This window comes from Gambusia affinis, linkage group LG24 (genome assembly GCF_019740435.1).
Source record: "Gambusia affinis linkage group LG24, SWU_Gaff_1.0, whole genome shotgun sequence".
Classification (NCBI taxonomy): domain Eukaryota; kingdom Metazoa; phylum Chordata; class Actinopteri; order Cyprinodontiformes; family Poeciliidae; genus Gambusia; species Gambusia affinis.
The window spans coordinates 4,262,544-4,274,905 of NC_057891.1; the positions used below are offsets into that span (position 1 = coordinate 4,262,544).

The 12,362-nt window shown below is 33.9% G+C and overlaps 1 protein-coding gene across 2 annotated transcripts in view; it reads right to left on the reverse strand.

The window, feature by feature from the left end:
* nid2a (nidogen 2a (osteonidogen)) overlaps positions 1-12,362 on the reverse strand; it is a 94,709-nt gene that overhangs the window by 74,122 nt on the left and 8,225 nt on the right. For both annotated transcript variants that reach the window (XM_044110092.1, XM_044110098.1), the window contains exon 4: positions 7,999-8,093. In XM_044110092.1, coding sequence (XP_043966027.1) covers positions 7,999-8,010 — 12 coding nt within the window. In that variant the 5' untranslated portion in view covers positions 8,011-8,093. The remainder of the gene's footprint in view (positions 1-7,998; positions 8,094-12,362) is intronic.

Consider the following 12,362-nt stretch of genomic DNA (forward strand, 5'->3'; position numbering starts at 1 on the left):
TAAATTCATATTCACATTAATTACTGTACATATTTTTTTAAAATTATAACATGAAAGCTTGTGAAATATATCTAAATTTGTTCATAAATACGTTTCAAACAACTTCAGAGTTACGACTTGACTGTAGAATTTCAAAATACACTTAAACAAGATTTTTAAAAAGCATAGATAAATATAGATGAGGTTGAAAACAATCCACTGGGAATACTCTCATCTTCCTTAACTGGCACTGAATAATCTGCTGGATCTAACTATATTTGATATTAAGACAGATAGAAATGTACTTGTGTTTATTCTTAAATGGCTATTTATATATCCTAATATTTCTGTACTATCAAACTTACAATGATTTTTGAAATAGTTAAGGGTTAAATACTTTTTAAACAGATTACACTACAAGCCTTGGAGCTGCCCTGCAGTTATCTACAGGTACTAAGCTGCCTTTACTTTCTGATGATAATTAAAGCCTCTCAAGAAGGCAATGCGGTCAAATGAAGATATTTTAGATTTTATAGTTTCCATCCATCAAACAGCAAGTCTGGACAAGACTGAATGACAGAGTAACTTAAGAGTTTGATGATCTGTTGTTTTTTTGAGAAACAGTCAAACTTAAAATATGTAGGAAAAAAAGTTCAACTCCAAAAAGTTTCTCTTTTCTATTTAAATTTAATTTGAGGATTTGTTTTTCAGCCCTCATCTTAATACTGAAGTAAAAAAGACTTTTAGGTTAAATAAGCTGGAAGAAGATCTGGTTCTAATCACAATAAATTATGATACTTAACAACTACAACATGTAGAGCAATGTGTGAAAATCCTTTCATGACAACATTCCTTTTTAACTTTTATCCCCTCTTCTGCATGCAATCACAAGATGCCACATAGTTTGAAGATTATAGCAAGAATAAATCAGTTGTTTTGAAGAACTAAAAGTTTTAATGACGAAAAACAAGAGCTCAAAAAAGAGCTCAAAAATTCCCATCGAAGTTTTTAATATATTTTTAACGTGCTGACATCCAAATTACACCAAAAAGTTCCTGAAGTTTTTCACAAATCTGTAAAATTCACACAAAATCAACATATCTCCACATTTTTTCTTATTTTACTGAGCAATGAGCAATCAATAAAAAGTCACATTTAACATCATACATCAGCACAAATTTGGTAAAAAATTGGATAAACTGATCAATGTGGATCGATAATATTTAATTTTAAGAAACACTTATTGAATGCTATTTATTGATATTTTAACAATTTAATGGTTTTTTTCAATACATTCTGGCAAAACCGGTCATTTAAGAACAATCAGATTTTTGATCAAATGAAACTGAGTTTGACGCCCTTGACCTAAAACATACCAGTAAACCCACTAAGGACTGGTTGTGACCCACCAGGATGGATCTGTTGCATTTAATCCAAGTTAAAAAGCAGAACAAAATTTGTTTTTGGACTCTGAACCAGCTGGTAAAGAGCCCAAAGAGGTGTGTGAAAGGTCACTGGTCTAGACTGAAGATTTCCAGGGGACAAGCATGACTTTTTACCCTAAATCTAAAAGTGTAACAACAGTTTTTTCAAAAAGAAGAAAAAAAAAAACATCTTTTATTTTTTCCAGTTGAAATGAGCCCTGACTGAGAAATCTGAGAAGCAAAACAAAAAAAACCCAGAACTAGACAAGAACTGATTCATAGACGCGAGTTTCAACATTTCTTACAGTTCAGTTCAATGAGCCGTTCCTGTATTTTCTCTTCCCCCACTGCAAGTCCAAACACGTCCAGTTTCACCCTGCAGTCGTCACTCCCTCCTTCATTTGCTCCTCGCTCTCTCGGCTCTTCACAGACTGTCAGAGTTTACTCTAACCAGCTGAAAATGTCAAATGCTCCTTATCTTTGTCGGGTTGATGGAAACCAGAACAAAGGCGCGAGTGGCTCCGTTTGTCAAGCGCACAAATGTGTTATGTAACGGCTGTCTGACTGAAAATCCTCAATTCATTTAGAAATCCATTAATTGTTATACAGACTCAAAAAGGCTATTTGCTGAAACAACAACACAGTTGGAGCAGGAATTAAGATTAAAATGCCCAACAACTTGCATTTAAGATTAAAAAAATGCGAACACTAAAGAAATGCTATGTTAATTTTAGCCCCACCTCAGATCAAGCACGGAGGTGGAGGTGTGATGGTGGGGGTTTGTTGCAGATGTAATGAAATCATCATTGACTCCTCTGTAAACCAAAAATAGTCTAAAGTCAAATATGAGGCTTTCTGACAGCTGAAGTTTAGTTCAACCAGAATCCCAAACACAGAAAAATAAACACAAATGTTGCAATGATCTAGTTAAAGTTCACTGACTGACAAAGCTGTGGTGGGATATGAAAAAAGATATTGAAAACACAAACTCTGACTCAAAGATGTTCAGTTTCTGTAACAGGTGAGTCATCAGATTGGAGATACTGGCAGCCAGTAATTTCTGACAAAATGGATTAAAAATAAAGTAAAAATCAACATGTCATTCCCAACATTCAGGAAATCACAATAACACAAAGGCTTATTTCGTATTTATCAAAATAAATACATATATACATATAATTTTCCATGATTGTAAAATGACTTAAAGATTTTATGTAGAAAAAAATATTTGAAATCACGTACTTCTCATAATTGTTTTGGTCTAAAACATTAAAATCCCAATAACACACATTGAGGTTTGTGGTTAATTCTGACTACACTTTGGATATTTCCTATTTTAAGCATCATAATGAGGGGACGGGAAGACCCAAATCCAGCAAAACAACAAACAGTCCAAACAAACAAAAAATCCAACTTTTAAGAATAAGAATGGAAAAAAGTAACTAAAGATTCATAAGAGGATATTTTAAACGAATTTTTGTAAGTCAAAACGTATTTGAGGAGCAGAGAGCAGGGACTATTTTTTTATCGGATCGTCTCCCTGATGAGACGATCCGTCTTCCCACGCTCCGCTCATCCTGGTTGGAAAACAGAATCACGTCACTACAGATCCCTGTAAACTCAGAGCAGCAGGAAGTGTCTGTTTTCATGGTGATGTCGCCGCTTATGACGCAGCAGTGAAAAAAACCACAGCTTTGCCCCGAGTGTGTGTGGGTGTGTGTGTCTGTGCAAGGTTGTGTGTGGAGATTCTTTCTTCACTTAACATCACACAGTACTCGGAAATACACACCTACTGAGGATTGCAACACCATTTACACCTAAAGTGTGTTTTTTATTGGCGTGTAAAACCAACACAAAGCTGAGAGGTTTTACCCTGTTATTGTTTTTACAAAATCATTCATAAAATTAACAAAAAGTGGAGATTAATATCTCTATCGGTCCCAATTTTGAAAAATATTCTAGATCAGGTATCGCGATAATGTGCTGGATCTGTTCACTCTCATTCTACGCTTTATGCTCTGAGCGACATCATGCTTTATTATTTATTCTATAATATATTTAGAATTCCTAATCGCACTTTCTGAAACATTCAAAAGAAAGTTTTGTTGCAGTTTATATAATCAGTTAATTTATCATTTTTGTCAGTTTCTTTATTATTTATTTTAAATTTACATTTGAACAAATAAAAGATGTTTCTACAGCTGTTGGTGTATTTTAATGTGTTGTACTGGAGCAGATTATCAAATAATTATGTAATTCAGTTCATTTAAGTATATTTTTAAACAACTAAAACATTTTGAATCAATTCAGTCCTGTTTTTCTGTATCAGACTCTCATACTAATCCTCAGATATCTGGATCAATATCAGAAGTGACAAAAGTGGATCAGTTCATTCCTAACAAAAAATAACAAACACCTTTCGTTGAAAAAGCCTTTTTCTAATCCTGACCCATTCATAAATAATAAAAATAGTAAAACCTCAAAGTATGAATAAGAGTTGCTGTAGATTTTAAGTTGAAGGAAAATAAAACATTACTTTTACGCATTAAAAATGTAAAAAAGACAATAGTGGCAGCATCATGATGTGGTGATAAAAGAATGGAGAAGCTGATTAGATCTGATTATCACTGGTTTATCACTGGTTTATCACTGGTTTCCTAAGTGATTAACCAGTTATATAGCTTTAAGTTGAACTGGTGTCAATCCCAGTATTGCAATAATAATATTCCATATTAATTTTTTTAGTTAAAATGTGTTTTTTTACCACAATGATTTATTTCTCATTAATTGCTTTGGGAATTTTGGGTTTTTCCATAATAATCAGACGCATTCGGGACAACAGAACCAGCTCCATGTTTGTTGTATTTGGCTCTGATTGGACGCCGGGTCTGAAGAAATACATCCACACTCGGTGGTCCTGGAGTAAAACCAAGAAACAGCTGCTGCAAATAAAACAACTTATGGAAGTGGACAAGCTGAAGTCGGATAAACACCGGATAAAAATATTTTCATTACAATAAATGTTGACATGTCGATTTAATACTGTTGATCCACTCCCTTTCTGGTTCCTCCGTTCTCTTCGACCGTCCTCTGATAGCTTATATTCAGGACTTCCTGTCCATAGAAATATCGGCAGCATGTTGGAGAAAATCTCCTATTCTCCAACCATCTCGTAGATTAGCCGCGATGTAGCTTAGCAATTGACAACACACGCTGAATGAAATGACTCATTTCAGAACAATTAACTTCAATCTGATATCTTATTGCTGATAAATCAGCCGCGTCATTAAACTTCCTGCTTATAAAAATAAACACTTCCTGCTCTGTTTATTCTGAAGTTTTGGAAAACTTGATGTTTAATCGGCATTACTTTCGTCACTTCGACTTTTCTTTCAACATGCAACCATATTTGTACTTTTAGTGGGGCAAATATTAAGTTTTGTACAATTTCAGAATAATAATAAAGCCACCATGAGCAACAGGTGTTTTGTTTTCTTTTTGTTTCATTCAGAGAACATTCTCTCTTCTGTCTGGTCATTATTTTTATTAAAGCGTATTTCTTTGTTTTGTTTCTTACTTTATTCTTGTGTTTCGTTTCTTGTACATTTGAATTCATTTCACATTCACTTTTTTAGTCTACATATCTACTGAGTTAGTTCACTTCCTGTATGTTAATGAGTCTCCCTCCCTCATCTAGCCGCTCTTGAACTGATGAAATAAATAATATTAAATTCTTCTTCTGAAAGTTTTGAGCCAAAATTGAGTGCCACCATGAATATGTTCTGTTTCTATGGAGATAGAGACATTTTAATTACTCCGTAATGTTTTGTGTTTTGTTTTTGGTAGAAAACGTTTTTGTCTTGAAGCCCTGCTCTTTAGTTCACACATCTGGAGAAAATAGGAGATTGTGATAAAACACACCAGCACTAGAACTTCCTGTTGCTTTCAGCCTCTTGGCAGTTTTCCTGATTAGCTTCAGTTTCATTTCTTTAAAGTTTGGACTCCGTTTCCAACCTTTGTAACCTTTTGCAAATGTTTATTCTACAATTTCCTTCAATAAATACATCTGTTTTACATTTAAAGGAAATATGGTGAAACAGATCTGAAAGGAATTTTCAAAAACTCGTTTTCAGATCACATACATGTTATTAAAAACATGTTACAAGGTTTTATTTCTTGTCAGCATTAGAGAAGGAAACAAAGCTGCTTTACAGAAACAATAATCTGACTGCAAGTTCAGTATTTTGATGAAAGGAAATTGAAAGCTGCCAATATAAATTCAAGCTTGGTTTTTCCAAGTTATATTTATTTTGAGATTATCAGTTTTATTTTAACTGTATCAAATATTTACCAAACTGTGATTTCTCTGGATCCTCAACAATCTCTTCTCCCTAAGGTAACTCTTTTTTAAAAGTCTTAAACTAAATGCTTGTTGTTGAGACTTAAAGTCAATTATTGCTGCAGTTTTTTTCCTTCCTCGTCCACTTTGCAAAATTAACATGAATGCTTTTAAATTCTAATTATTGCTCAGTATGATGCCATGTTTTCTTGTCTTTCTCATTTGAAGAGGGCCAACAAGAAGTGGAACGCTCAGAACGTTGTGTATTAGTGATAATTATTTTTAATTATTGTGTTTTTTTAAGAGTTAATAGCTGCTGTTTAGACATTAATCTTCCAGTCTTACAATAACACACAACTATCAACTGATGTTTCCAAATTTCCTGTCAATATTAAACATTTTTTAACTCAAAAACCACCCAAAAGCCCTGAGCACCAAGTTTAGTAAGTTTTCTGGAGGAACTTTACTGAAAGTAAAATGCAGTAAAATTTTTTCTGCAACCTGCAGAATCAAAGATGCAGTATATTAAAATTCATGTTGCTTTAAATCGCCTTCCTCCTCAATGCACTCCCTCAAAGAAAACATCCTGCAATCTTAATGATTTAGACGTGAAGAACATAAAACATCCATGCAACTGATTGTAGTTTTTATATCTGCTACAATGTCTACAAAAAACAAAGAGAAATCAGATTTAAAAGAAAAGAAAATTCAAGATAAAATTCAGAAAACATCTCACATGGTTCAAAGAACTGACATCTTCTCTCCGTCTCCTTTCAACGAAACAAATGATTTTCTTTTGCGATGTCTAAAAACTAGTTAGCAAGACAAAAACCCTTTTCACACCGACCGATACGAATCATGCTGTTACTCAAACTGCTGCGACTCTGATGATGTCGTTCATTTCCAGCCTCAGGTTTAAATCAATCTATCTGCACGGAGGACGTCCACACAAACAAAACAAGGGAGAAACTCAACTGTGTGTCTCTGCACGAGAAATTCATCTTCTGTCCGCTGACACCAGGATCTAATCATGTCAGTTTGGGGTTTCTGTCCGTCTGGGAGGTAAACCGTAAGATTGTGTAGCAAATATTACATAAAAATCATCTATTATTCAATTATTTAAGAATTTTTTGTTGTCATACCACCTTTGCTTGTTTATGGTACGAAATTCGGACTCATGTCCCAGATTAAGACATTTAATACACATATAAATAAATAAAAAAGTAATTTATGTAGTAAACGTATATAGATTAAAAAGAAGTTGTTCTAATTATTGCTGAACAACTGACTGACATTTTAGCCAAACTTTTGCTGTTTTTTCTTTTGTTTTTGCAGACTAGCACAAGCCCTGGCAGGCAAATAAAAAGACTCAAAAACACAAAAACATAGATATAATTATGTATGTTAAAACATATTATAATTCCAATATGTTTTAGTTTCATAAACGCACAATGTAGTTGTAGTTAGTTATAGTTTTTGCCCATTAATTAGCGTTTTCATTTATTTCAGTTTACAAAATGTTTCCTCCACTTCAGTTTGTTATTTTGTTAGTTTTAGTTTACCTCCACTTATAGTCTCATTTATTTAATTACCTTGGTGTTAGCTCATCTCTGTTATAATTTTATTAAGCCTTTTTTGGTTGCATGTGACCAGAAGACTTTCCTCCAGTTGTTGTGACAAACTTTAAACGGGACTTCTTACAAATTTCAACTGGATGATGAAGAGTTGTTTTTTACCTGAGCAGCAGGTTTTTCTCTTTTTCTACCAAAAACTGGGTGATAAAAGTCTTTAGTCTTTTACTTCGGTCTCATTTGCCCATTTTTTAACGAAGAACAATTATGTCTCTATTTATTTTGGATATTTAAAATGTCGTCCAGTTTGTTCATCTTTAAATTACTGTAATGTTACTTGAAAATGGTTTCAAAACGACAATATTATTGTTTCTCGCAATAATTTGTGGGACAATTTATCGCACAGCAAATTCTGCAATTGTAACAGACTTACCTGCAACCTAATTAGAAAATTTGATCACATCGCCATGGAGACAACAATACTCACATACTATCTAACATTGCATATATTCAATAGAAATTGATAGAATACTTTTGGAAGCTGTCATCAAATCGAGAGCCGTTGTCCTGGGTTTATGAATGTCTGGGTTTCTTATCAGACCCAACAGACTTTCTCTCTTTCCAATCAAGAACATAAACACAGCAGGACGTTCCTGTCGGACAGAGATCAGGGCAGGATGTTTACCTGGTCGTACATGTGGACGCATTGAGCCGGGCACAAAGGGGAGGATGTTTTCCCTGCAGCAGGTTCATGTTGGGCAGTGAGGAGTCGAGCGTGACCTAAACACAGAAATGTACGGCTCAGCAAAATGGCCTCTTTTAGAAACAAAACTTCATCCATAAAAATAACATCTGCTGTTGGGCTGAACCATTTAAAGTGGAGTTTCCTTTGGTACTTTTAGAGTAAATACAAACTGGAGTTTCAAAAATGACAATTTCATTTACGGAGACAGAGCCGTCCAGAACAACTTGGCCTTATATGAAATATTTACTTTGTCCATTTCAAGCTGATATTTCTCCTTTTTATATCAGCATTGGTCTGATAAATAAAACCGATTTTTATTTCCATCTTATTGCCGCCTGTTTCTGGGAGCTTTTTCCCCAAAGGTGTCAAAATGGAAGAGAAATAAATATAATATCATTATGTCGGCCCAAAGTTTCATATCTGTTGCTCCTTATAATTTTGGCAAATCCGTCACTCCTACAGAATTTTACCATGATTGTTTCAAATTAAGATATTTTAGCCGACTTCCTGGTATTTGCTGAGTTATTTCTTGATTCTACAGGTAATCAGATCTCAGTCTGGCTTGTGAAAAGTGAGTCAATTCATCATTTAGAAAGCAGGGTGATTAGTTTTCTTACAGTGCAAAGTTAAGATGTTAAATTATTTTGTATTCTGTAGCTGTTATTAAAAAGAAGACACTTTTACAGAACTATTTTGTGTCATTTATTTTGTCTTTATGGTGTTAAATGAAGTAACCGCTCGATATCGGCTCCTGATCAGGACATATAGTACGTAATTTAAGTTAAAAGTTTAAACATTAAACTTCTGTGAAGCACATAAATGTTGTAACATCGACCCAAAGTCTGTTTGACCTCCAAAACAATGACAATGACACATGAACAATTATTTTTAAACTTAACACAGAAATCCTTCATTATTACTTAAACATACAACATCCGTTTTAACTAATTCATCAGCTTGTCTGCTGGAGTTGACTTTGGATGGACATTAGCTTTTAAAATGCTGGAAAAGATTAAAATAGTTCAGGTTTTTAATGGAAACATCTGGAGCCCCATAAATGCCGCTGATCAAACTTTAACATATGGAGGAGACATGATTCAGTTTTTCTCTGGAAAATCTCGATTAAGAGAAGCTGAAACAGGAAATGGAAAACCGTTTCAACGAAATACAGAAATTAATCGCTAATTATACACATAGATGAAACTTATACATCACATATTTTTCTGTGGAAGGTAAATTAAGCCAAATCGTTTATTGTCACAATAAATTACAATAAACGATGTTTAAAACTTCTCAAAATCTTTCATATTGTTAACTTTACTATTTTTTCCAATTGTTTTTTTTCTTGAAGTATCAATAGATATCAATAAACTTTAAATACAGTTACTGTGTTAGTTAATTTAGTGAAACAAATCCCACTTGTAATATTTTATGAGCAATATTTGAGGAGCCTAAAAAAAAGCAATAAATAGAACCACAAAATATTGTGATAAAACTTGAAGTCCACATCAGCCAATCAATGATCAATATCCATTTTCCTTGACAGTGATTGATTGTACCACCAACAAATTACCTTCTCCACTAGTGTTAAGTCAAGTTAACGCATATTTAGTGTTTTAACTATTAAAATTGGTAGTTTTAAGTCTCAAGTATTCATGGATTTCAGTTAGTTAAGAGCAGGTTTCCCTCTTAAATAAGATAAATCTACTGTATAGTAAACAGTGAAGCTCTGTCATAATTTAAGACTTCAGAGAAAGTCTTTCTAAAATCAAACCAGAGCTCTTTGGTGTCAACTTGACCCAAAATACCACCAAGGCAGACTTTAAATTAACTCACCACTGCATCCAGACACCAAGACAGAAGGTGCAGCAGCTATTTTCTGCCTCAACTTCTTAACATTTGTCACTGAATATGATGAAACAGAACCAAAATGGCTTCCTTAGTGTTTGTCAATCTAATCAGGACTGTCAGCTGAGCAGCAGGAACGTTTGCAGACGCTGACCTCTGACGCCTGCATCTCGACGCGTTAGGACACCATGTGCTGGTTGCTACTTCTTGGTGAAGTACTGATTCTCAGTCTGCAGTTTTTCTCCGTCCCAGAGGAGCTGCAGGAATGCTGAACTCTGCTCTTCCTCATTCTGGTTTTCCTCCTCTTCTCAATTAGTTTTCAATAAAAACATGGGCTTTTTAATCCTTCTTGTATTTGTGCAGACCAGATCTTAATCTGCCGTCCAACTAAATAAACAATCTGAGGGCGCAACATCAATCAGCACTTTAACCGCTGATTTTTTGGGAGCACTCAGGGGAACGGGTGTTCCACAAGAAGCCCAGATAAGACGTAATAAAATCAAGATTGTGTTTCATCCAAACTCGTGACAGGCTGCAGCTTGGACTATCAACACGGAAAGCAGAAACAGATCAGCAGAGGGAAGTCAGATGGATAAAACATGTCTGTGTTTGGGATTTGGAAAGGCTTCCCTCTGCCGTCCTCCTTTACAGAAGCAGACAATGTTAGCATTTTGAGCTAATGGCGTTTTAATGAAGGAGATATTTACAAAGGGGGATTAGCAGGAGTTATGAGATGAAAGGATGAAGCCCATGGAATTTCAATAAAAGTCATTCATGGATCATTAAAGCTCTGGCTCTAAAAGTCTCACATACTTCACCTTGAGCTGAAGACAGATGACGTCTGCTGAGCTACGCTGCTGCTTCAAAGCAAAAGTTTCTCAACCAAACTAATTTGGACAAATTTGTACAACTAATAAGAAGAGAAATGCTACAACAAAACGCCTTGTATAATAATAATATACAATATAATAATAATCAGAGGTGCCTAATGACTCTGGAGGAGCTGCAGAGATCCATAACTCGTGCATGATGGACACAGCAACATGAGCTCAACTAAAAAGATTTAAAAAAATAGACAGCAACATGGCTGAAATTTAACACAACCTCAAACTTTCTGAGCATTTGTGGAAACCAACCAATTGAAATGGAAAATTTACATTTTGCCAAAAGAAACAGTCAAATATCCATTGGTAGCTAAAATATGCAATGGCTGATGTTCATGTATAATTTTGACCCATTTTGACCAGTAATTTAGAATTTAAGTTACCATGTAACAATGAAGCTGCCAGTTTTTATTCAGTAGATAAACTGGGATCCATCTTCCAGGCCAGTAAGTATTGGTTATCAACATAATTTGTGATTATCTCACCATGTCAGAAATGATTTCTAATGGGTCTTTTGATCTTTCTCAAAGAAGCGTCCAGCAATTGACCAACAAATGAACCCAGACCAGTGGACCTCTCAGCAGGGATTCTGTTAGAGGAAGAGACGCAGCTCCTTCTCTGGGTTTTTAATGGTAATTACTTCATTGCTTAAATGCTCCAATAACAGTCTCTGCAGAGTGTTTATGTTATGGGAATGTGGTAAAACTGGTCTAAGGTAATTAAGAGCAGATGGAGTGGAGTGGATTGGAAAAGTGAGGTAATGAATCTGTTTGTCCAGAGTCAACATACGGTCAGATTGGCTCCTTCCAGACTTTTTTCTTCAGGTTAGATCAGCTGGAAATAGTTCTGAAGCTTTTTCTGTACACTTTAAACTCCTTTTTGGATTCAAAGGTCTCCCCAGATTGCTGATGATCTAGAACTTCTTATATGGGAACAATGTTTTTACATAAATAAAATGGTAGAAGGTATTTTATACCACAACATACGAGGATAGAAAATAAAGGAGATTAATTTTGAGATTAATCTTTGATTTGCTAAAAAAAAATAAAAAGATGTTTAAATAAATCTCAAATTTTCAAAAGAAAATGAACTTTTCTGACCTTGAAAGTGAAGGTTTACTAGAAAAAAAAAATTAAAAATTTTGAGATTCATTTCAGATATTTTCATGAGAAAAAGTAAATTTCTAAGTTTGAAAAGTCAAAAATGTGCTTAAAAAATCCACATTTTTTGATTATTCTCAGATTTTCTAAAAAATAAATAAATAAATAAATTCCGAGCTTGAAAAATGAAAATGAAATAAAATTTTAAGATTAATCAGAAATTTTCTAAAAAAAAAAAAAAAAAAAAAAAAGAAAGAAAGAAGATTTCTGAGTTTTAAAAATTTGAGATTAATCTTAGAAATTTTCTGGAAAAAAGATTGAAAACTCAGAATTTTTTAAGTTTTTTCTAGCAAATCTCTGAGATTAATCTCAAAATGTCTGAGTATTTTCTAGTAAATTTTCAACTTTTGAAGCTCTAAAATGTCCTTGTGTTTGTCTAGAAAATTTCAGAGATTAGTCTCAAAAATGTCTG